Source organism: Poecilia reticulata, chromosome 2 (assembly GCF_904066995.2).
Source record: "Poecilia reticulata chromosome 2, P_reticulata-male-v2, whole genome shotgun sequence".
Lineage (NCBI taxonomy): Eukaryota > Metazoa > Chordata > Actinopteri > Cyprinodontiformes > Poeciliidae > Poecilia > Poecilia reticulata.
In genome coordinates, this window is record NC_088831.1 from 27370224 (window position 1) to 27395892 (window position 25669).

The 25669-nt window shown below is 39.7% G+C and overlaps 2 protein-coding genes across 4 annotated transcripts in view; one reads left to right on the forward strand and one right to left on the reverse strand.

Moving 5' to 3' along the window:
* Positions 1 to 10165, reverse strand: part of col4a2 (collagen, type IV, alpha 2) — a 57762-nt gene extending 47597 nt beyond the window's left edge. For all 3 annotated transcript variants that reach the window (XM_081602284.1, XM_081602282.1, XM_081602276.1), the window contains exons 1-3: positions 9992 to 10165; positions 9652 to 9772; positions 9514 to 9565 (exon numbers count right to left, since the gene is read on the reverse strand). In XM_081602284.1, the coding sequence (XP_081458410.1) occupies positions 9514 to 9565; positions 9652 to 9701 (102 nt within the window). In that variant the 5' untranslated portion in view covers positions 9702 to 9772; positions 9992 to 10165. The remainder of the gene's footprint in view (positions 1 to 9513; positions 9566 to 9651; positions 9773 to 9991) is intronic.
* A 114-nt stretch (positions 10166 to 10279) lies between these two features.
* Positions 10280 to 25669, forward strand: part of col4a1 (collagen, type IV, alpha 1) — a 43403-nt gene continuing 28013 nt past the window's right edge. Inside the window, exon 1 of the mRNA XM_008401564.3 lies at positions 10280 to 10514. Within this exon, the coding sequence (XP_008399786.2) occupies positions 10422 to 10514 (93 nt within the window). The 5' untranslated portion in view covers positions 10280 to 10421. The remainder of the gene's footprint in view (positions 10515 to 25669) is intronic.

A 25669-nucleotide genomic window follows, 5' to 3' on the forward strand; every position in this document is an offset into this window, starting at 1 on the left:
GATTCGCTCTCTGTAAACACAGCTTAAGCGATCTTTCCATCTGAGCTCACCCAAGAGTCTCACCTCCACTGAGGACAGACCGAAAGGCAGACAGAAACGCACGTGTTCAAGGAGGGCACGGGGAACAGGAGGCCGCTGAAATGTGAGGAGGACAAGCTGGGAGAGGAAGAGGGAGGACAGAGTGTCTGCCAAGTCTCCTCTTCAGGGATACACGGAGAACGCGAGGGGACACAATACGACACGGATACAAACCAGCGGAGGAACGAGGCTATAAAAGGAAGTGAGGGACAGTGCGGCACTGAAAGACTTGAAGCTTGGGAGGACGGAGACTTTGGAATTCTTTCAACGCCGTCTGATGATGGGACCCCTGTGTCCCTTCATGAATCACTGCGGCAGCGAAGAAGAGGAAAAGACAGCAGCAAATATACAGTGTAGGGAGCATAGAGGGATTTTCCACTGAGAACCACTAACTTTACATCCAAACGTCACTCCAAGTCAAATAAAGACTTCTGGAGCTGGTCCTTCTCACGCATTACTGGAAATAAATGTGGACAAAAAAAACAAACAAACATAAAGCTCCAAAATATAACTGTGTTGCTTCTTTAACACTGAGAGATATAGAAATAACAAACATACATATCTTCAAAGAATTGTTGTTGTTGTCACTCTAAAAGGTTTATAGCAGAGGTTGATTATCATGGGTGTCATAAGTTGCTTACCTAGAAGTGGACATGCATAATAAAAAGCCAATTTGTTGCCTAACAAGACAGTACAACAATATCTAGAGATCTTAATAAACCTTTGCAACATTACATGTTTTAAGAATATGAACTATTTCAGTCAAGGGCTCCAATTTGTTGCTGATTTTGTGGTTTGGTGCTGTCCGTTTAGCAACTTCAGGCTTATGAGTTTCCTTCTTTAGATGACATTGTCTCGTTAGCCTCTACAAAAAAAGGACATTATGGAGTTTCAAGCAAGCAAGATTTTTCATGGGCCTCGAGACTCAAATGGAAAAATTATATTTGCCCAACATGGTTGATGTAAAACTACAAATGGGACTTCTTATGTTTTTCTTCCCACATTGGCTTCAGATTAGTGATTGATCTGATTAATGCTCCTCTTGTCGCCTGTCAGTTTAGGTCAGAGGTCTGCAGTGACGAAAGTGAATCTTCTGAGTCTCCTAATAACATTCGCTTAAATTGATAAAGAACTAATTGATGTTTTAATTGTAGATATAACAACAAATGCGAGTTTGTGCTCAATTTTCAAAACAGAATGACTCTAAGAGTACCTGTAATCAACATTTTGATCAGGTTTTCATGGGCCATCATATTTTTGAACTGAGAAATGTGTTGCAGACTCCTGGTTTAGATGGACTGCTGCGTGATGATTGATTGAACACTGGGGCATGAGATGTTAAATTGTTGTAGTCCTAAACCTACTTTAAACTTCTACATAACTTCATCCATGGTTGTAGGAACCATTTGTCTTTTCTTGTGTTTATGGCCACCAGGGGGTGTATTTGTCTGAAGGGGGGTTGGATTATTTAAGGTCAAGCGTGATTCTGTTCAGGTGTTGGTGATGGGAACAGTTTTCTACTGTGCTTGATTTGGATTTATGTCGGATTAATGTGGATCTAAATGGAAATAGTAAGACAATGGATATTGTACGGAAAATAAATTACTTTAATATAAGTCAAAGTGAAGATTGAGTGCATGTAAAAACCAGCACCTACCAGGAATGGCAACCAATAGCCTAAAATACAGGATTTTAGCCGCTACAATGATAAGGTTATGTCTTGAGGCACAGTGATGCTGTTTGTTCACTAATGTTCCTAATGTGAGGAGATGAGAAAAAGTTAAAATAGTGAGATTTCTTTTGCACTGTAACATCTGAAACATGTTCTAAAGAACTTGTTGGACAGAGTTTACACTATATATGTACGGCGTAGTAAATACTGACCAGGGGTCGTGCCTGACTGTAACAGCACCCCTCTTCCTTTTCCTGTTTAGTAGCCCCCTCTGAATGATCAATTTTCTTTTAGCACATTTCTGCATGCACTCAAGATGTTTCCCATAAAGCGGAACATCACTGAGCCCAAACACTTAAACACACATACCACAGCTTCTGCACGCGCAAGGCGGAAAATGAGGTTCATGCATCCTGCTAATGAGGAAGAGCCACTTCTAAATCTGTTCTCTTAGTAGCCAACAATACAAACGCACATTATTTGCCCTTCTCAATCTACGCTGTGGCACTTGGTGTTCATCGTTGCACATGCATTCTTGTTTAAGAAGGATATTTGTACACCGGTGGGGCCGGCGGCCAAGTGCAACAAGCCTTTCCTCTCATTGACAATGCAGTATTGCAGCAGAGACTAATCAAACAATCAGCACCAGAAAGTCACGTTTTACCAAACAATAAAGGTTACCTCTGATCTAACGATACATGCAAACAAAACACACACATTGTGTGCAGTCGTACACACATCCAAGCACATGCCTGCTTATCAAAAAGGCAAAAATGCAGAGAGGTCACAGGGTTAATCTCTGACGTGTGGCCAAATACATGAGTGGAAACAAATTGCCAGGCTTCAGCCTCTTGCAGTGCAACACACGGATTGATGCGTTTAGCACACACACACACGCACACACACATCAATGTCAGGGAAGCCCTACTGTTCTCATCCCAGGCTGTAGCTTCCTGCATAGCAGCACAATGGGTTCTTCCCTTGATTGTGACAGCCACTGCTCTAGCCATGTTTCCATTTTCTTATCGTAGGCAGACATCGCCCCCTCGCCCCGGAGGTGACCCTTCCTCCCCGATAAAACAGTCACACTCAACAGGTCGGTCACGTGTCTGCTTTCCACTGGGTGAGACTATCGCATGAACATCTCTCTTTCACACACCGAGAGAGATTTAAACCTTCACCATCAAAGGCCTGCGAGCAATTGACATTGCATGAACGTTCAAACCCCCCCCCCACCTCGGATCTGCATTTATTTTCACCATATGGCAGCAAAAAACTGCACATGTAGGAACAACATCCATCACAATCATCCACTTAGAGACGAGGGAGGAGGTTAATTGTTTAAGCAGACGTCGCTGCAAGGCTTCCAGGTAGAAAACTGCAGCCAAAAAATGTCTCTTCCTCAGACTGAATTTCCACAGTCACACGTCCCCTGCCAGCATCGCCTCCCAAATTCCACCACACACACTCTCACGCACATTTTGAAATCTATTCACAAACACATGAAATCACATCAAAGCCTCTCAAAACTTTATGAAGCATCCTGTTAGCATTTCTGCCTCGAGAGCCTTCCTTCCTCTGCCAACAGACGCTGATAAACGATGTTTCTGCATGTTGTTTGTGTGTGAGTTGCGGGTGGGAGTTAAATGCATACATGCAATCAATTTTTAGGATTGTGAGTCTGATAATTCAGTTTTCCCACCACAGTGTAGATACAGAAAGCAGTGCAAATTGAATCAGGCTCAAAGGGGCAGCATACTTCAAACAGCAGGTTCAGAAAAGTGTGAGAAAAACATTAGTGAAAAAAAAAAAGGATCCTGTACTTCCTCAGGGGAGGGATTGCTGCAAAAACAATCAAAGAAATCAACTCAAACTTTGGCATTTGATGATCGACTGACTTTGACTGAATCATCGTCCAGTGATTTAGACTGTAATTTGATCTGTAACTACATTAATGGATTCCACTGGAATGAATTGCATTGAATTAGAACAAAACTGGATGCTTTAATAACTAAAGATAAACTTGAGGCATCGGTTTTCAGCTTCCCCAGCCAAGGGCAAACAAAATAAAAAAAATCACTGAAAAACACAACACAGCAGTTTTTACAATGTTTGTGCTAACAACAAATGTTGGCTTCCATGAACTAGTTTACCTAGAAGTGAGAAAATGAAGATTGAATGAGCCACTTCAGCTTGATCCGTTTATTTGAAGTAATCTGCTTGGATGGATGTGACAAACCTAGGAGCTAAATACAAAAATACTAAAAGTCAAAAGTGTGTTTTTATTTTGTCCATCAAATTTGAGTTCAAAAAGTTATTGCCTTTGGTTATTACAGATCGGAATTGATATTTTTTTTGACAATTTTTGGAGCTGATTAACTTTTTTATAATCCAACAGTGGGGATGTAAGGTCTGATCTAAACCAGATGTCAGCCACCAGTTTCATTTCAGGGTTTGTGCGATAATAACTCCAAGAATGGCAAGCAGAAGTTTTCATCAGGTTTTATTTCCACTTATTTTACCAATATTTTATAAATTTTTTTATGACAGCAGTCTTATAAAATGAAATGAGGTGATCCAGTGAATTATTCAATTCTCTTGCAGAAATCGGATTGTTCTGTCCAATTCAGATCAGATCCTGAAATGAGTCTGATGCTTTCTGGACAAAACACACAACAGTTTTTTTTAAATAAACCAGCAAAGATGGAACCTTGTATTTGAGTATTTTTATATTTCTCATTTTATTTGGGCGGCTGGAGAAATGCTGAATATACATTTTCGGAAACCTTAAAAGTTTTTATTCATCGATTAATCAGTCGACGTGGAAGTCTTGTCTCCCTCTTCTGTTTGAGGAAATCATTGCACAAAATATTTTCATATAAGCTGTTTTAGTTTTTCTTAATTGCAACTTACTATTAACATTTTTTTTAAAACATGGCTGCTGTTTATGCGCTCCCGTTGTGGCCTTAATCAAGAATGTGTAAATTAAGTTGTTTAAGGTGTAAAATGAAACGTGTTCATCTGTATTTGGATACATTTTAGAGTGACATGGCAAATCTTTTTCTGTTTCAGCTCCAATTTAATGTGCGGTTTCATAGGTTTAAAAGTATTAAAGGTAAGAAAATAACATGTTAATCATTGCTGCAGTGAAGAACTGTTTGCCTCTTTACAGATATCTGTTTCTGTGTTTCCACCATCTATTTTTTTTGGCATTCTTTAAAGGGTTTCATTTAGTCAAATCAGTTTTATTTACTGGTAAATGCAACAAATGGAGCTAATAGCGAAAGTTCAGGCTGGAAGACTCCGCCCCCTCCGTTCGCCCATCGGCGTCATGCTCATCTCCGACCTCAGCGCTGGACCTCACCCGGCGCGTCCAATCATCAATCAAGCTCTGCATAAAAGGATCCACACCCAAGCCGTCAGCCGGTTCCCAGCTGCGTTCAACCCACCACATCCTTCGGCTCTCCAGGATAGCACTCTTTCCTGACCTCCACCACCAGTGTCGGGCCCCGGGGGAGAGCATCCCTAATCAGTTATCGGGATGTTCATCGAGTTCACATCAAATCTCAGCTCAAATCAGCTGCCGGGGCCCGAGCGCCAAAGAACTGTTATTCATTCCTGTCATTAAATCTTTTAATTGTTCCTATTTCTCTGAGTCTTTCCAGATTGAAATACAAAAAGTAGTAGTTGTCATGTTTCATTTGTCAACAGGAAAAGTTTTCTAAACCAACCTGAGCCTGTGTGAAAAGGCTCATGTTGGTGCAACCTGAAAACTGGTTGCGCCTGGCAACAACTGCAATCAAGTGTTTGTGCAAACTCTAACCCTCTGCTCTGAGCAGGAAGGCTGCCATTCATTGGTAGCCCTCCTGGTGTGCTTTGGATGGCTGGTTGCTAAACGTTTCTCTAGATGCTGATCCTCCGGTTTCTACCTTATCTGAGTAAAAGAAAACAGTATTTAAATGTATTTTGTTCATTTGCATAAGAAAGATAACAAAAGAGTTCAGCCAAATATAGTGGAAATCCTCAGCACACATCTTCTGCATGACCTTCAGGCGAAGGCAGCAGAGTCGTAGACTCTTTTGGCTACGCAGTTCCAACTGAATCCTCAAATAATCTGTGATTTCACCTGATCAACCCGGATGATGCGAATGACACAAATATCCATAAAAGTGATTTTCTTACAAACCAGATTTTTCCCCTTTTCCCTTTTTCTATACCTATTTTTACAATGTAAACATATATTTTCACCTGAAAGTATCAAAGTTATATCTTATAAAGTTTTGATTGTTAAATACAAATTTCGGTTTATAAGACTGCTGTCATAAAAAAAAGCAACTGGTAAAATAACTGGAAATAAAACCTGATGAAAACTTCTGCTTGCCATTTTTGTTGGAGTTATTATCGCACAAACCCTGAAATGAAACTGGTGGCTGACAACGTCTAGTTTAGATCAGACCTTACATCCCCACTGTTGGATTAGAAAAACTTAATCAGCTCCAAAAATTGTCAAAAAATGTCAATTCTGATCTGTAAAAACCAAAGGCAATAACTTTTGGTTTGTCTTGTAATAAGAAAATAAAAAATAGGTCAGTATTTATTTCTCTTCTTGCAAAAATAAAAACTGCTTATGGGATAAATGAAGATTGTCAGATAACAAAATTACGCCTGACCTAAAAAAAAACTACGATAAGGAAAACTTTGATGTAGAGATTTTTTTTCAAAGTAAAGTTATCAGGGGTTTGTATCCAGGCATCAAAGTATACAACTACAGTAATAATTATTTAAGTTAAACAACATTTCTGTTAAAGCTTGCCAAAGAAGTTCAGATTTCATCAGCATTCTCTTTGGTCTGTCAGTGGATGTCGATATTATATTGAATATCCTCCTGCACTGATAATTTATCTGCAACAGAAAAACTGAAAACTGATTTTTGATCTTTTAACAACTACTGTTTCATTTTTTTGTGTCAAAAACCAACTGCGACAGCATAAATAGCAGTCTCTATGGCATCTTACTTAAATGTTAAGTTTATAAGCCTCTATGAAGACCAACAGACCTAATATTTTGATCTTATCAATCAACTAAAACATCCGTCTAGACGCTCACCTGCTAACTCAGGGATTCTAATGATCGTGAAAAATGTGAGAATCACGACTGGAACAGCCATGAGAAAGATATCTGGAGAACTGCAGCTTCAGTGTGAGGGCAGGAATTCCAGATCTAAATCGTCACACAGAAACGGACGGTGGGAAATGGTTGTACACTGGCTTGGTTCAAAGAAGCGAAGCTGTCCCATGAGTCAGATTTAAAGTCTGATATTAAACGGGAACATATTTCAAAAGGGGAGCTTTCAAAGTGAGACATTCGGAGCCAGACAGGAATCATCAGAGAAGACGCATCGTTTCTCCTGACCGTTTGTCTAACTGCATCACGTAACTTGTAACGTACAATCAGTTCACACCAAGAAAACGAAGCCGTGTTCTTTTCATAGTCATCCATTTGACAGGAAAGAGCACGAGTTGTACGAAAGTAAATTTATCCAGTTGACCCCCGGTGTGCTAAAGAGAAGCTACACAACGCACAGAGGAGCTGCGCTGTGTCACACGCTTCTAATCAAGAGCTAGGCAAATTTGATAAGAGCCGGGGACAACAGGTCTTTTCATCAGACTCAAGAAAATAAGTTTTCATCTGAGAGCCTTGGGTATGATATTAAATAACTTGGAGAGCAACCAGACAGCTGACACCCGACACAAATAAACAGCAAATACATTCACATGGTGCTAGTCAGTACACAAAGCACACGTGGATTTCTGCGTCACGTTGATCTTGATGATGAGGAAAGTTAATAAAAGCTGCAGGACAAAAGGGAGTCAAACCAACTCTTATTTTATTACAGTGAAATAGGAAGTCAAATAGAAGCAATCTGGAAAATGTAAATTTTTGAGTATGTCTCCATTTTACAATCTATTTTTATAGTGAGGGGCGATACAATACAGCCAGTTTATTAGGTTTATTAGAATGAGGTTTACTTTAACCACATTCCTGGGAACAGTAGAAATATATTTTTTTATTTTTTACAAATTGTGTTTTACAGGATCTGAGCAGAATGGAGTCCATGTTTCAGCAGACTTAGTATAAAACTATCCAGCTGCATTATTCTCAAAGTACTTCTAAATTATTAATAAAGGATTGTTTGCTTAGTCGTATTTTTTTCATCCTGTTATAACTGAGTGTCATCCGGTCAATCTTTGTCAACCTAACACAGCAACTCAGGGACTATTTCTCTCCTGACGGTGAATGATTAGTACTTTATACGACAGACTTCGTTTTGACTAAAAATGACACGCCGTTTTCATATTGCAAGATCTTGTTTGCACACATAGTTTTGAGGTATTCACCTAAAATATGGGATGTAAGCGCTCTGTTTTTTTATGCCTGAATAAGTTTTGCATTTAAAAATGCATATTCAGGTCATTTACCTGAATATATAAAGCTTTTTTAGTCACACCAAACACTCAAAACGCTTCACACTCCAGCCAGATCTGCCCAATCACACTCACAAACACACATTCATATTGATAAACTGATACACAGATTGGTAGGGAACCTGACATGCCTTGTCCAGAAACATATCAGCATGTGACCGGAAGAGGTTAAAATGAAACCGACAGCTTTCATATTGGAAGATGTCTGCTCAGATGATAGACATTCATTATCTAACAAGATAAAGTTAGATGATGGATAATGACTCAGATGATTTATATAAACTCAAAATGACAGCAGTTGGCATTTTACTCCCAGGTTTGGAAATAATTCACAAGTCTACCATTTTTCCCAACACATTTTACTGGCGTGTGCAAAACATTTCCCCTCAATACAATACATGGTTTGATTGAGGCTTATTTTCCCCAAGTTGTACCATTTTATGTTAGCTCTTGTTTTTATTGGTTGTGTTTCTGACCTGTGTTATGGTCATTTTACTCTTATGAAGCTAGTGATGGTATCAACTGAAGACACAACGTAATGTCCATAATGTAGATCAGGCATCTCAAACTCCAGTCTCTGAAGGCTATTGTCTTGCAGAACCTTGTAGAGGTTAATTGCTGAAGAGGTAATTAAACACAATTGTTTAATTTTAGCAACATTTTGCAGTTTAAAGTCATACATCAGCCTCTTGACTAAATTTAAGGCCAAACTTTTACAAGGTTATTCCAAAAGTGTTAGAAAGGACCTAAAAGAAAAGAGAACGGAAATAAATTTTATTTAAAAGTCTTCATTTACCTCCTAGAATGCATACAATAAAAAAACTCAGCAAGTTACCATGCAGGAGGCAGAGGTCATGACCTCCCCTTCGCCCCCCTCTGTGCCAGGTCAAAAGGTCAGGAATGGCACAACATAACCACCCTGCAGGATCTCATTTTAGGTTTTTTTTCTTTCTCTTTTCCTTGTTAAGAACCTCCAAATTACAATATTCTGCCGCTCAACGGCAAAGTGACTCACTTTTGCAACAACTTTTATCTTTTGTTGATGTTTTCTGAACCAGTCATGCCAAGAAGAAACAGAAGAGCCCTCCTACAGAAGGAACTCCCCAACCCAGACCACACCAGACACTCCCACTGGCAACACACGCTGAAAAATCTGAACAGTTCCAGCCAGGACAAACCCAACCCAGAGGGATGGTATTGATTTTCTGTCGTAACTGCAAGCAGGCAGCATTTTAGTAGTGAAAAAAAAATCATGAATATGTGGGAAATAAAACTTACAGCCTGCACTGATGAGGCGAGGGCGGCGAGGAAGAGGCAGAGAAGCAGCACCCTGTTGATTAAAACACACTCTTATGAAACCCAATGGAAAATATTGCGCTTATTTCAAGCTCTGGGAGTTGTTAATGATGCGCTTACCTCAGATTTATATGCTTTCTATCCTGCTGCCTTTGCATGGTCGCACTCATGCGGTGCGCAAACTCAAGTCCCGCGCCGCTTCTTCACTTTCGAACGCTCACTTAAAGCATGTTTACGCAACCTGTTGCAGGCAGAAGCAACTAGTGTTTATAAATTGTTTAAAAATGCATAATATCCACACATCTAAGCAGTCAGAAACATTTATCTCTTAGTCCAATCATCTCTCAAATGCTCCCCGGTGCAAAAACAAGCACTCTAGTTTGCAGTAACGCAAAAGATACGCATGTTTTATTTAATCCAGTGGTATAAATAAACAGTTTTATAAACTTGCACAACTTACGGCTGCCTCTGATACGCGCGTAATGGAGTAGAGGTATCACGGGCTGGAGAGATGCTCCGGTTCCAGAGCCAGAGAAGTCACCGGCCCCGTCACCAAAGTGACAAAAACTGCCCCAGAAAATCCCGCAAAAGAAGCCCCCAAAGTGTCCCGGAGCAGTTCCTCTCGGTACAGAGAAAAGTCAAAGTGTTTGTAACAACAAGGTTTAGACTCTGTCTGTCCGGACGAGAGGGTGGTCGTTTTGGAGGAAGGTGGGAGGTGTGGTGCAGCGGGAACAAGGAGCAAGTAGCATTGATCAGAAGTTCACATCGTCTCGGACAAAGATGCAGCTGAACGCACCGTTCGTGCTCCGCAGATAAGCCGCGAGTTAACCGAGGACAGAGGCAGAGGAGCGGGCTACAGGGGCTGACTGAGCGCGCCGCAGTTTCACACGATGCTGTCACCGTCCGGCGCGCTGCCGCCGCCGCTGCAGCTGCTGCTGCTGCTGGCGGCTCTCTACTGCAGCTTAGACCTGACGCGGGCTGAGGTGAGTGCATGCAAGTTTGTGTTGAACTCAGATGGAAACCTGTGCTAAAATATATATATATTAACTGGCATCAGTTAAGTTTACATTAAAGCTTTTAGATCAAGCCATATCCTCCCATCACTTCACAGCTCCATTTTTTAAAGGGGCATTCAGTTGTTTCACCTCGATACTAAAAACATACTTGTGTGCAGAAGTGCATGGCCATTTTATTCAAAATACAACAGAGTTATTTTGTTCGCAACGTGCTTCGTTTTACTGTTGTGAAACTTTGTGAGATCTACTGAGTTCTGGCTCCTCCACCTCTGTTGGAGGGAACCAGAGAGAAAAAGGAGGAGGAGGGCAGAGGGTGGGGCAAAAGCCTCCAGTAGCTGAAGTTTCTGTGTGGGACTAGATTGTTCTGTAGAAAGGTCTGGCAAAGCAATAAGAGACGCAGAAAATTGTGTGCAGATCTGACTGTTGTTGTTTTAGGGATAGTTCAATTCTTTTTTTTTTGATGTTTTGATCTTGGATACACTGTAAAAAAAAAAAACCCTGTTACTCTGTGCTACAATGTTCAAATAACTTATTTAATGAAAGTTATCCTTCTTTCTTATTAGCTGGCAAGGGATGATTAAGTCTGTGTAAATGTATTTTTTACATCATGTTGATTTGTTGTGAATCGGTGCTATAGAAACAATATGAATGTTCTGTGAAACAATGTTCTGTGTAGCTTTCATAGTTCACAATTTAGATCCAGTGCTTACATTGAGTGGTAGTTCTTTCACGAACAGTACCAGCAGTGTTTCTTGTTGTGGGAGACATGACTCGCCACTCAGGGTGCCAGGAGCGCTCGTTTGTAGCTTGGTTCTGAGTCAGCTGTACCCCAAATCTCAGTTTTTTACTTATTTTGATCATCGTTAGTTAAAAATATAAGCTTTAGTCCTTATATACTACACACAGCAGATTTTTTTAAGACAGGTTAGCATTGATGATATTCAACTTCCCATGTAAAATAAATGGGACATTTGTTTAATTCACAATTGGGCCTTTTTAAGCTAACACAAGAAATCCTACGGCATGTCCAATAGTTTACTTAATACAGTTTGGGAATCATGAAATCCATTTAAAATTGTGATAAAACAAATATCTTTTTTTAATGGTAGGATACAGAGGTTCAACCAGGCCCCATTCATACAGGAACTGCCCTTGACCGGTGCCCTGCTGAGCCCCACCTTCTGCACATAACAATACGTCACCCTCCTCCTCAACAATGCCCATCCTGTGCCCGTGTGTAACAATGTATCGGAAAAAAATGCTTCAGTCTTAGCTGTAATGTGAAAAAAACCAGAATAAAGTTAGTCTTAATCTTGAATTGTCTAACCAATCCAAGTATGCGGCACGTTGAACTACAGATGTTAAAAATATGTCCAGACTCATTAAGAAAATATTAAAATATTTCTTTATTTTTGAGCCAGTATACACACATTTCTATTTAGTAGACATGTGAATAAGCAACACAAAAGGTAGCATTTTATCTCTCTTCATGGCGTCCTCTTTGGCCTCATAGGAGAAGGTAGAAAGCCCGTTTCTCAAACTTCAACCTTTGAACACAACTCTGAATAAGTTGGTCACGATGCCAAGAGCTATCTCACAAGTCTTCCTTATCCAAACGTTTTCCTGGAAGGAGAAGAATTGGTCTCTGCTCTGGGAAGAAAATAGAGTACTGAGTAAATGAAGGAATGGGAAGAGAAGGGGAAAAATTCAACCCATTCCCCCTGAAACATGACTAACACAGCAAATATAACACTGGATGCCATATTTAGTTCTTACCACATGATGCATTTTTTCCCTTATTACTTGCAGTGAATTAATTGGTTTTTTTTGTTTTTTTTTTACATGGTCATCTAATTAGTGTTTCATTAAGAGTGAATACTGACTGGAAGATTTTGAAGGAATTCTATAATGTAAAAAAATAAGACCATAATAATCATTTCAATTGCCACATATAATACAACATTTGTTCTGCACAGCTCATCTGAAAAACAAATAAACCTACAAGAAGGCATAATCTAAAGAATAAAAAGGTCAATATACCTGGTTGTAAAAGTTTGTTGCGTGGATCCCCCTGCTTTCACAGTTCAGTATTTTTATGTGGAACTTAATTCAAAATTATCCATGGAAAATTGACCTATTTGCAGATTTTCTAAGTAGAGGATATCGAAAATGTCTTGACAAACCATTGACTGATGTTTGCAAACCAGCCAATCCCAAGTGGCATTCGTATTTCTTGCTGCTGATTGGCTGTACACCCCAGGATCAGAGAGAAGGAAGACTTGTACATTATTTTAATGCTAAAAGGATTTCCTTTTGTCTATTACTGTATGTTAAAATATATTTGGTGTTTGACCAACTACAATAGGCAGTGACAATCACTCCTTAAGAGGGTCTCAAATATTCACAGATTTCAGCTCCTTGCAGCTGGTTGTGGTCTGTAACCCTTGGAAATAGTGGACTGATTGTTGTAATCCTTTGTAAACTCTCTGCAAACTGCAGCTTTAGCTTACGGATGAAAAGTCAGGAAAATCCAACTAGGACAGCTGAACTTTTAATTCAAGTTAATCACATTTCACTATAATTTATAGACTCAAAAAGACTGAATACTGACCTTTCAGTCACTGTTGACATCAATTATGATAATCAAATCGAATTCCTGACAGACTAAAGTAATAACATCAAGTGGCAAAGAGCAGTTCTCTTGTTTTTATCCACTACAAGCTTATTTTTAGATCCACAAACATGCAACAGACAGAACATCTGGACAGACGTTAGCATCCGGCCAAACAACTTGTTGCTAATCAGACGACAGTAGTGAAACTGGAGTATTTTAACATTCTGGATTTATTGTGAGCTGAATGTGTTCCCGTCCACCCATGGGAGGTCCACAGCAGGAGGCTTGTGATCCACTCAGCCCTCTCATCAATCCCGAGCTGCTCTCCTGCACAGTGGGACGGTTGTCTCAGACCTAACTAAGCTCACAAGCTGATGTTAAATTTAGCAGAACATCTAATATGATTCTTGTAATTTCCATAAAGGGCTTCAGTTTGTTTGACTTCAACATCAAGATGTAGAGGCACGTGACACCGATGGACGATCAGAACTTTCTGATGAAATGGATCAGGGTCAAGCAAAGATGTACCCAAATATATGATAACCTTTGACCCGTAGCAGGTCAGGCTGACATCGGAAAAGGCTAACATAAGAGGCCATATCCTAAGGAAATTTCTGAAGAATTTGTTTGCTACTCAAAACATGGAGTCAGGCATTTAATCTGGTCAGAAAGAAGCATGAGTGCTTCCTAAAGGAAGCAGAGGGCAAATCAACAAATTCCAGGAATAAATGTTTGTGTGTGGGATGTTAGACGGATGGATCAGTGCAGCTATTGGGAAAGTCAAGTTTCTTTCCGCTAGCTAGTTCAAAACTCGCCTCTGATGTTCAACACAACCCTAATGTGACTGACAGAGGCAGCATCTATCCTGCTCCTCAAACAGCTTGTTGAAATCTAAGAGCTGATTTGTTGTTCTTGCTGTCCGTATGCGTCGACAGGCCTGATCCTGTAGACAGCCCCCCCACACGGGCAACAGCTGAATCTGTCCCTGTGACTGACCACCAACCAAGCAATGCAACCCTGGGAATCCACAACCTGCCTGTTGTAAAAATGTCTACATTTGGAAGAATTGTGCCCATCTTTTAGTCTCCTTATTTTAACAGGCGCCTCTGGAGAGCGAAGATAACTCTCCCCTGACCTTGTTACTCAAGGGACTGTGGCAGGTATGTCCTATTTTCAGAGCAGCCTGAGAGTCTGTTCTGTCACAGAGAAGATTAAACAAGTAGCCTAAAAGTAGTAAATCCCCTCTCAGTTCCATCTCATGCAACATGGGGGATGCATTTCATTCGAATCTGTCTTAGCTGCTTGTTTTCTCCAAAACACCTGTTCTGTTCTGCACAATAATATTTCCACTTTTTAAGACAGACTTGATCCTTGGGATTGGTTAATATCCCGAGGCGCGTTACAGTGCTGAAAATTCATTTTAGCTACTCCAGTGTGTAATTAGTGAGTCATAAATGACCTTTGTGGTTTGGACAGAGATTTTGGAATGGATGCATCCATCTGACATGGAGGTGGGAAGTGAAGAGTGATGGGGAGGAAGGCTGCTGGAAGAACATGAGGAGGAGGAGGAGAAGGAGAGACGCTTTTGAGCCCCCAAAGTGAAAGAATGTGTGTCGGAGCCAGTGATGATATGCCGTGACAAATCTTTTAGTCTCACTTTGTGGTCCTTGACCTGGACTTCCATCTTTTGATGCCAAATTGTCCAAATGATGGAATATAAGACAGTGCCGACAGTATCTTTAGATTTATGAGGGTCTTTTCCTTTTGTACGCTGTTCAAATCTCGCTTGGTTTGTCTTCCAGTTGTTCATTTTTGAATAGGGGTGATTTTTGCGTTGATTTGCTGTTGATAAGATGTTTAGACAAGGTTTCTGGTAAACAGAAATGCCTTGATTGTGTTTTAATGGCTTTTCCAGAAGAATGCAGGCAGAATATCAGGAATGACTTATCTTTTTGTCAATGTTTATGTCATTTGTGTCAAATCGATGCAGTTTAGGAGATGAACAAATTCTGCATTTGGAACCAGTCTTCTTTCTCATGTCAAAAAAACATTTGGTATTCATTCATCCAATTATCCATCGATTTTTTTCTATTAGAGATCAGACCGCCGGGGTAACATTTTCACATATCCATACATTCCTCTGACAATCTTCTGCTTATTCTGGTGAATCCAAGGCATTCACAGACCTGGAGGGACATCTATACCCCTCCAGCAGGTTGTAGGTCTCCCTCCTGTGGGATGGGCCTGGAAAACCTCTAAAGGGAGGTACAAAGGCTTCCTTATCAGTTGCCTGAGGAACGACGACCGAGTCCTTCTGATGCAGAGGAAGCTCGTTTCAGCTGGGTGCAGCCTTCATTTTGTTGTTTTAGAGTCTCACAGATGGGGGTATTTAAAGAACCTTTTGGTCAACTTTTTCTTTGCCACAACAACAAATGCGACATCTGCATTTTGACCAATTTGTCCCCAATTAATGTATCAATCTCCTGCTCCATCATGCCATCCGTCTTAAAAAGGACCCCAAGATTCTTCTCCAGTTGATTGAAAGACTGACTGTCACCCCAAACAAAGTAGTCTACCCTATTTAGTTTATGAATCACTGCCTCAGACGTAGATGAACTGAGTCTTATCCTGACAGCTTCACAACTGCTCCAGTGCTTGCTGATAGCCATGGCATGTAGATGCCAGGAGAACTACATCATGTGCAAAAGCAAAGATGGAACCCAGAGTTTCCTGAACCAGAAGTCTTTCTCTCCATGACTGAAACTTAGGACCCTGTCCATTAGCCAAACAGACAGGATGATGATGATGATGATGATGAATAGCCTTCATCATCAAACCTGCAATGGGAACAAGTTTAATTTTGTGCTGAAAATGTGGGCATAGCTCTTGCTTTGCTTATCAAAGAACCAGATAAACCTTAAAGTCATCCCCCTTAAAAGGCCCTTGGGGGACGGTTGTAAGCTCTCCTGGTCTACATGGACTGGAGCGAACAGACATAAACCTGACAGCAATATTCAGTCGTTCAGTGTCATAGCAACCTTTACCAAGTAAAATCTAATGGAAATCTCAGATGTCTATACAATTTAAATAGCAGTTGTTTGAGGTTTCGTTCAGTGTTTCGAATCAGTGCTTGATACAATTTTCTGGTCTTTTCAAGCAGAAATAGTTTGAGTTTTTCCTTTGTGGTATAGGTGCTCTGCTATCAGCTGGCTGATGAGGTTTTTACTGCTCATTATTTCCAGATGCTGACCTCGTCTATGATGTTGAAGATGAACTGAAGGATAATTCCACACATGCAGGCTTTAATCTTGCTCTTAGATGAACTCTGGTTTTTCTTTTCTATCAGCATCCAGCATCACACTTCGTCCTTTAGGCTGCAGCTTAACCTAATCAGAATAGGTGAGGCATGCATAACGTAAAGCCATGCAGTTTGTTACTGAAAGTTTGAATTCGAGTCATTCACATAAAATATCACAATTGAGGCCCTGTGCACACTAACATGGATGTTTTGCAACTGACTTTTAAAGACTCTGCTTTTTGTTTATACATGTGTACCTTAGTTTATGTATAGAGATCATTAGAAACTACAGCAAAGAATCCCATTTACATTCCCTCTATCACTTTCTATGCTAAAAACCACAAGAGTGAAATGATCTTTATGCTTTTGTTCTATGTTTGTCTCAGGTTATGTTGCCTTCTTTTCTTAAACTTGAGATTTAAGGTGAATAAGTTTTGGTCAGAAGAAGGTAAACTGTGTCAAAAAATCTGTAGCCAAGCACCGTGTTAGCCGTGCCCAGTGTAAGGTTCAGCTTTCTTGCAGTGTTAATGTTTACCACAGAATAAATGCTCATTCTCCTGCATTTGGAAGTTTCTTCAACCATAAAATCATTGCAAATTAAAACAATTTAACACACAAATTAACTGGAGAGATTGAAATTATTAGTACTTAATGGTGACCAACCCGATAAGCAGACCTACACAGCTGTTTAAGGCTGTGATTAAATATTCTAACCAAATGTTGGTGCTACACCTTCTGCTCATCCCCAGTGGACTTTTTGTTTTGCATCTATTTTGTCAGTGTTTAAGTTTGATTTCTCCCCTCATCCTTTTAGGCCTCTTTCACCACAGATTAATTCAGAGTATTAAATCAACAACCTGTTGTTAAAAGCATGTTATGTGTCAGGAAGATAAGACTATAAAGTGTTTCACATCAGTTCATATAAGAGGTTTCATTTTAATCTAACAGGGTTTATCTCGTTGCTGCTCTGTGAAGGTTTCTCTAAACCAAAAGCGAACTTTTAAAACTGTATTTAAATAGTGCATGGGACATTTTGGATTTTTAATCTTGAATGAAAGAGTTAGAGCTTAAACTCTTTCTTTGTTCTGCCTCAGTTGAACTGATGATCTAGTTTTCTTCTTACTTTACCCAGAGAGGTTGAAGCTTTGACTCTGGTGTGAGTCAGAGATTGTGTTAAATCTTCTAAATGATCAGTTTCCAGAACCTCACCATTGCAGCTAAGCACACAGAAAACTGCAGCTTCTGTAAGGAGAAGGAAATTAAGTGAGTTTTTGTGTAAGCGTAGATCTACAGCTTTGTTTAAAATGAAAAAGTTGAAGACAAAAAGGTTATACTGCAGCTACAAAGCCGTTTGTTCTAATAAAAAGGAACAATTAGCCAAACAAAGATTTAATCAAACTTGCATGACTTGACTAGTTTATTCAGTGAGAACTGAACGTTCCTTAACTTCCGATGAGACGATCACTTAACATCAAGAGTCTGACAAACCACAAAATCCTGCTGCAGCATTCCAGTTAAGCCTTGTTCAAGGTTATGTTTTTTCTTTTTTAAATCTCACTCCTAGTCTTCTGGCATTTAGCAAATAGTTTTAGTAATCTAGCTGACTCACAACATAAAATATTTATCAAAGATGTATTTTATAAACACTGTGTAAATATATAGTTTCAGCTGCAAAGCTGGCTAAATGTCAATTTAAAGTACAAATTAAAGATAATATTGAATATTAAATTTTGCATATTAAATATTGGATTCCACAGTTTTGGCTAAACATGACACAGACGTGCAAAATGATGTTGCTTTCTCCTGTTATTAATCACACATTATTGCCTGTAGCAGGTGCCTGTGGCAGATGTGACTTTCGTCTTGCCAATGCCCGATTAAAATAGGCTAGCTTGAAGTGGAAAGCAGGTTGTCGTGTCAGGACGTTCTGTAAAATGGTCTGACAAATGTCACAAGTGGTCCAGTTTGTTGGACCACTTGTCCAACTTCCTCCACAGGAAGCGCGCTTCCTGTGGAGGAGGAAGTTTGCTTCCTTCCTCCTCCACAGACACTCAACAAGATTCAAAGTTGGCAAAGAAGTGGGAATAAATTGGAAAGAACAATAATGGTCAGCTGTGTGATGGGTTAAAATGACTAATAGATCATAACTGTACAGATTTGAGAGGCACATGCTATTTGTCCCATAAATTAAATTATTTATGGTTAATTTGGTTTCTGATTTTTTGTGTGTGTGTTTTTTTAAACCTCTCAACAAGTCAGCACAGATCCTTCGCCTGAACGTAGGTTAAATTCGTCCTTTGGAGTCTCCATATCATAACTGTCCAAACTCACACTGTATTTTTACTGGAACTGGTACAAATAAAATGAGAATTGATCGCAGTAGCAGAAAGTGATTCCAATCCATCTGTAATTCAGATAACCTGAGATGACTTGTGTATCCGTCGCAACAGCCTTGAAGCGCCTTCCTGGTAGAACAGACGCTTTATTCATCCTCGTCTTTCTTCTGCCTCTGCACAACACTGTTTAATAGCTGTTTTCTGAAAGGCTTAATCAGATAACTCTATAGAGGAAACAAGTTAAGCTGGTCACATGGTGGGTTTTTACCTCAGAGGAAGAAGATACCTTCTAATCTCTTCATCTGGATTGAGGAGTTAAATGAGGAAAAATTAAGCTGATGCGATGTAGAGCTTTTGCCAGAAGTCTTGTAGGAACTTGTGGAAGTCAAATCTGGAAGTTAGACAAAGCAAATGTATGAAACTGGTGATCCAAAAGGGGCAGCTTTGCAATGAAATGTTCTACAATGAAACGCAGTGTATACCTTTGGAGCCTTTGTCATTGACAGAATGTGAAATTCACTCATGAAAACCTTTATTCTCTCCTTCCAGTTTTATTTCCTCTCTTCTGGTGCCCTTTTCTCAGATTTTTTTTCTAATGCACCAAGGACAGGAAAGTAAAAGGTGCATAGTTTTAAAAATGACTGTACAATTACAGATCTAAAAAGAGGGGCATGCATAGGAAAGAATTGCATTTCTGACAAATTGAACAAATACATGTTCTTGATCTAAGTCATTCTATTGTAGCTCTGTAGTTTAGGATTATTATTCTGCTGAAGGATAACCTCCATTTGAGGTTTTTGCAAGAAAAAGCATTCCCACAGCATGATCCCCATATGTCATTATAGTAAACGTTTGTTCAGGGTCATAATGCAGCCCTTGTGAAAACTTTACACAGAACCTCTCAACACTTTCCAAGACTTTTTACATTCCTTGAATGTGTTAATTTTATGTGAGAAATGTCCAGGGTGGAAGCATTGAGTCAGAAAGTCACATAGGTCATTCCTTGTCTTCACGTGCTGACATTACTTCCAGATAATGCTTCACCCTTGAGACTCACTCGAGTCCAGGCCCTTCTTGTCTTTGTTAGCATAAAAGGGTGTGGAAAAGGCCTTCCTCCTTGGAGAAAGAACGACTTCCTCAATCCCGTTTCCGGTGCCGGAGTCCGGCACATTCACAGGGAAGCTTGTGGCTCATACAGTCAAATTCTTCAGGACAGTAAGAATTAATCGTTGCCCTCAATATCCAGCTTGAGCTTTTAACTGTTGTGTTTTACAAATTGCCTCCAACGTATACATTCATACAGCTAATCTTATGTGTAACTGTAGAGAAAGAAGTGCAGAAGTAAAGCTACGTTTTGAGCAACTTAGCAATTGTGCTTCAGTGGAACTGCAGAGGACTTTATCTTTGTATTCATGCGGAATAATTAGTAGCCAGATCTGCGGTGTGCGGATGCATAAACAGACCTCCGCAAAGGAACAGAATGGCCTCTTAACAAACTTTACAAAGCCAATACTGGTTGTACCTCAGAGTTAGATTGCTACATTTCAAATATATTTGAATTGTAAATTTTATGAGTTGACAAAATATATAATTTCTTCCCTAGGCAGGAAGCTAGGTTTGGGACATGGGTGGAGTTTGTTTGCGCAGTGGATGGAGCTGGGAAATCCCCACAGAGACCAAATGAGTTGCAGAAGTCTGCTTTAATTTGCTAACAGGGCAACATTTCATCCACAGACACATCTTAATATGCACACTTAGACTCTAAAAGGAAGTTATCAATGACCTTTAAGTGAAATCCCTGTCTAATTGTCTGGACAGAGGTCGCAGGTCAACAAGATGATCCGGTGAGGGTCATTTAACTGGCCATGATGGGATGCCATCGGACAATCTGATGTAAGGAAGGTCATTTCTCTTTGTTATGCAATGAAGAGAGTTTATAGAGAAGTTGTCTGAAACAATAACATGTTGGTGAACTTCACAATGTGCCAGAGCTTAAAGAAAACCATCTGCACTCAGAACGGGGTCCTTTCAAGCATCGCATGGTAATGAATTATACATGTGTGTTGTTGATTTTGTTTGAACCATAGCAGACATTCTGACTCTTTGGGTTTAGTGTTCTGTAACAAAATTTCTGTTCAGAACAGAAATTGAATAGAATACAAATATCTTTTAATTGCCCCACAGTGGGTGGGGTGGGTGGGGGGCTCAGGTGTCCCAGCAGGACAGTGAAAGTCAAATAAAAGCATATATATTAATACACAGGTGGAGTATAAATCTATCTGCCCTATCCATGCATCCATCCATCTATCCGGGGGGGATAATTATAGCTTCCTTTCAGATTTTTTGCATTCACAAACACACATACACCCAAACACAGTACTAAGCAACAACACCTGGGAAAATTTATAAAAGGATTTTCTCACGCCATGCAAAATAGTTTGCTGGATTCGGTTCAGATGGAGATAGACAGACGGATATCAGATGGGTGTGGCAGAGGATTATATGTTAGTGCCAGGTGAGACATATTAGAGCAGGTTTGGGTTTTTGAATCTCTGCTTTTACACATTAAAACACCTAAATGAACATGTCTGCCTGTAGAGTTTGCCTTCAGATGCAATTCCACTTGATTCTCATCTCTCAGTGCTCGGCCTGGGTTTTCTCCCATTGTCTTTGATTTCTCACGTTGGATTTCAACCGGGCCAATCAGTGGACAGAAGAAGAAGTTGTGAATGATGACGTTAATTTTCTGCACTGTTTTAGAAATGTAGTCCGCCTGTAGTTTTAGCAGTGGCAGCAGAGGAAGTGAACGAAGCCATTCAGTCTGTGTTGGCCACATTTCCAAATATTGAAATATTTAACAGCTGAGCATCTCCTTCAGCTCGGCGCTTCTCTCTTTACAATGGGGACGGTCGAAATGGTGCATTACAAACCTCATGGCCAAACCTTTATTGATTGGATAAAGTTTAAATCTTCAACAGAGGAAACAATCGTTTCTCAATAGCTGTTAGCCCAGACCCTCTGTACGAAGTAAAGCGTAAGGGAAGGGTCCGATCTTTACCAGGCTAGTAATAAACACTAGCTGTCAAGAAAATGAAAGAGGGGAAAACAATAATGAGAGACGGGGAAATCATTTGTGAATTTTATGAGAGAAAAACTAGGTGGGCTGGCTGTGGTTGAGTCTGTGTTGCTGACACCATCTATCCACTGGTTTTCACATTTGTTTATTTACTCAGTCATTCTTGTAGCCCGGAGGCAACATTGTCCACACCATTAATAGCGTTTATTTAGTTGTTATTTTTTTCTTTAGCTATGGTTAGATAATTAACACTTGCTTAAAAAGAATAGCTGTGTTTGTTAACATAACATCCAATTATTTATTCATTATTATCTTTAACCTATTTCTTTGTTAACTTCTTCCCCTGCGCCTATAAGTTGTCAACTCTTGTTTTTCCACAATAAAACAAACACCACGAATCTCGCAAAACCAAAAAGAATCTGCAAACTTTCACTGCGCCTGGATTTAATCTTGTTTGCATCCATTGCATGTATGTGGTTTTAATTAGAGCAGGTATGTTTGTGAGAACATCTCTGTGTACAATAATCGGCTATTGGTTGCAGGAGCCTTTGGCTGCATTACTGTGCTGTGGATAATTACCTGCTGCCAGCAGCACAGCTGAACATGTTTTACATTAAACCAATCGGAGATTTTAAAGTGCTGTTCAACACATTTGTTTTATTGCAGGATGAAAATATATTAGCTTTCAGGTCCAGCTTTCAGGTCCAATACCGTCATCTCGGTCCCGCTGGAATCTCTCTGGATAACTACCGAATCTAACGCAGGGTCAGCCCGAGGCATGGGCACTCTGTGCAGCAATGGAGAAGTTAAAATTATGCATACAAGTATCTACTAATTTAATATAAAATACAATAAAAATGGAATTAGACATATTTGAAAACCATCTCTAGAGTTTGTTAGCTTAGGAGAAACATTGTAGCCTACAGAACATTTTAATTTATGTTGCCTATAAAAACATAATATTGCCTTTTTGGACATAATTTGTAATGAGATTAAAGGAGGGCTATTTTTTTAATTTAAGAGCTTGTTTTTTGCCTTTATTTGGACGCTGTTGATCCATCCACAGTGAACAATACTGACCACTGGAGATTCACACCAAGACCCTGCAGGGACCAAGCAGCAGTGGTTACAGCTGTGAGAGAGGACAGACAGACATTTTGGACAAATGGATCAATGGATGGGAAGAAATGACTACTTATTAACACATTTCTAGAGGAAAAGATTGCATGGCTCCAATCGTCTATCCATTAACCCTCTAGAGGAGTTTAGAAATGAGCAAAACGCAACATGTCCGGGTGGAAATGATAAAAAACTGACATGAAGGTAATTGTTGTGCGTGAATCTTTTCTATAGCGTCGGTGTAAAAGGACTTTAGTTGGAGCAACTGGTATATAGGAGTTATAAAAGACAGAAAGTACAAATATTACACTCTGCATGTATTTGTTTTCTACTTCAGAGCTAGAAAATGTAATACTTCTCCACATTTGTTCAGACTGTGTCAACACTTGTGTAAACAGAGTGGCTGTTGTTGTGGACTACGGTAGCTCAGTGTTTTCTGCACGTTTTGTTTTCTTTAGTACTTTGGTTATTTAGTCAAAAACATGCAGGTTAGGTTAACTGGGGACCTAGCATGACCTTATGAGTGTTTCTCATTACACGTGGTTGCTTGTACAGATTGTGCAGACTGTGTAATAGGAAGCTTTTAAGGTGGCTGCAGAATTACACAAACCTTCATCTCTTGTTAAGCATGATTGTTGCTATAGGTTAAAGCCGTCCTCACCAGTTCCTCTATAAGTTTCGTATTTCATTCACTGTTTGGTTTGGCTTGCATGTGATTTGGTTTAACCACAGAAGCTTTATAGATAAGTAGGAACACATTAGCAGCTGGTTTAAATAGATCACATATTACTGATTTCTGATCTATCTGTAAGTCAGCGCCATGAAAAAAAAACCTTCTTAAATACTTTGGTTATAAAAAATCAGGTTCATTTCTTGTATCATAAAACAAAGCCAGATTTGTTGTTTGATCTCCTTTGCTGGATGCAGCTACCCACACATAGACACACACACACACGCGCACACACACGCACACACACACACACACACACACACACACACACACACACACACACACACACACACACACACACACACACACACACACCCCACACACACACACACACACACACACACACACACACACACACACACACACACACACACACACACACACACACACACACACACACACACACACATATGCATGTTTGTTTACAGAGCCACTTGGACCAGAACCCTTGTCTTCCAAGTATGGCAGTCAGACAGAAAAATCCCCTCCTCCGCTGCTATTCTCTCTCCCCTGGCCTCAGACCCAGAGAAGGCCAGGAATGTTAGGGTGGCACAGTTCAACCCAGCACTGACCAACAAAAAATAAAAAGATCAATCACCCTCTTCTATGCTTTTACTGTTTCTGTTTTCCTCCATTTTAGTGTTTATATATGTTAAGAAAATACGCAATTAGTTTTACTTATCATGAGCAAAAACCAGGTTGTATGTTATATAGTTGTACTTTTGGTATTGCTGTCAGGATTTTGGGGTTTGTTTATTAGTCCCTTTCTTTGATTAGATCGGTCTTGTTTCTGTTTTACTTTAGTTCAGCCCTTCCTTAGTGATTCTGGTTATGTTTATTTCTTCTGTCTAGTTATTCTTTGTTACTCTGGTTATGTTTCTTAGGTCTAGCTATTCTTTCACGTTAGATTAATTTCCTACGTCCTCTCTCTCTCCCCTCACACCTGCAGCTTGTTTGTAATCAGCCATCTTTTCCTGTTCAATAATTGACCTTCCCAGTATATATATATATATATATATATATATATATATATATATATATATATATATATATATATATATATATATATATATATATATATATATACAGAACTCATTGTCAGTTCCTCCTTGCTGGTTCCCCTGTTGTCTTGTCCTGAATTCATGTTTTTGCTCTGTTTTTTTTCCCTGTGTTTCTGTGATTTTTGTAAGTTTTCTTCTTCATTTTCCATTCATTATCTTCTCTATGTCCCTGCCGCTCTACATTTGGGTCCTCTTATCTACACATCATGATGATTGCAGTCATAATACGGCTTAATCCCCTATAAATGTCCCATTTGTCTTTCCCTAACGAGTCCAGCTGCCATGTTGGGACCTGCAGACATTTATATGGTAAAGCTATCCTAATAGTCTCCATATGGAAGCTATAATCTGTGGCCTAATGCAGTCAGTACATTTATATGGATGACTTCAGCAAGCCAAACATGTATGTCAGTGCTGTAAATTGGCTGTGACAGAGCAGGATCCCATTTTGTGGCTCATAACGGTGATTCAGTTGATCGCCTTGTAATTGTCTTTTAGGAATTTTATCTGCGCCTGAGCGAAGACGGGAGCCTGTTGGCTCCACTTTGGCACATGCAAGAAGAAGAAAAAGTGCTGTGTAACTGGACTTGTTACTGCAGTCAGTCTGCAAGAAGGCCCAGATGTTTCTGTAAAAGTTCAGATATGCTAACAACTTAGCAAGGTTGCACAATGTTTACTGTTGGGACACAGAACTAAAATCTCATCGGATGTCATCAAATGTAATTAGATGAGCCAACTTGAGAACCCAAACAGCCAAACGCCCAAAACACAGCGCAAAATATAAACACAAAAACTGTGTGAAGCAATAATATGGCTAACCTCGCAGGGCAAATCTGTATTTAGAGGGATTGTGACAGTCTAGATTGCAGGAATGTTTGAAATTGTAGT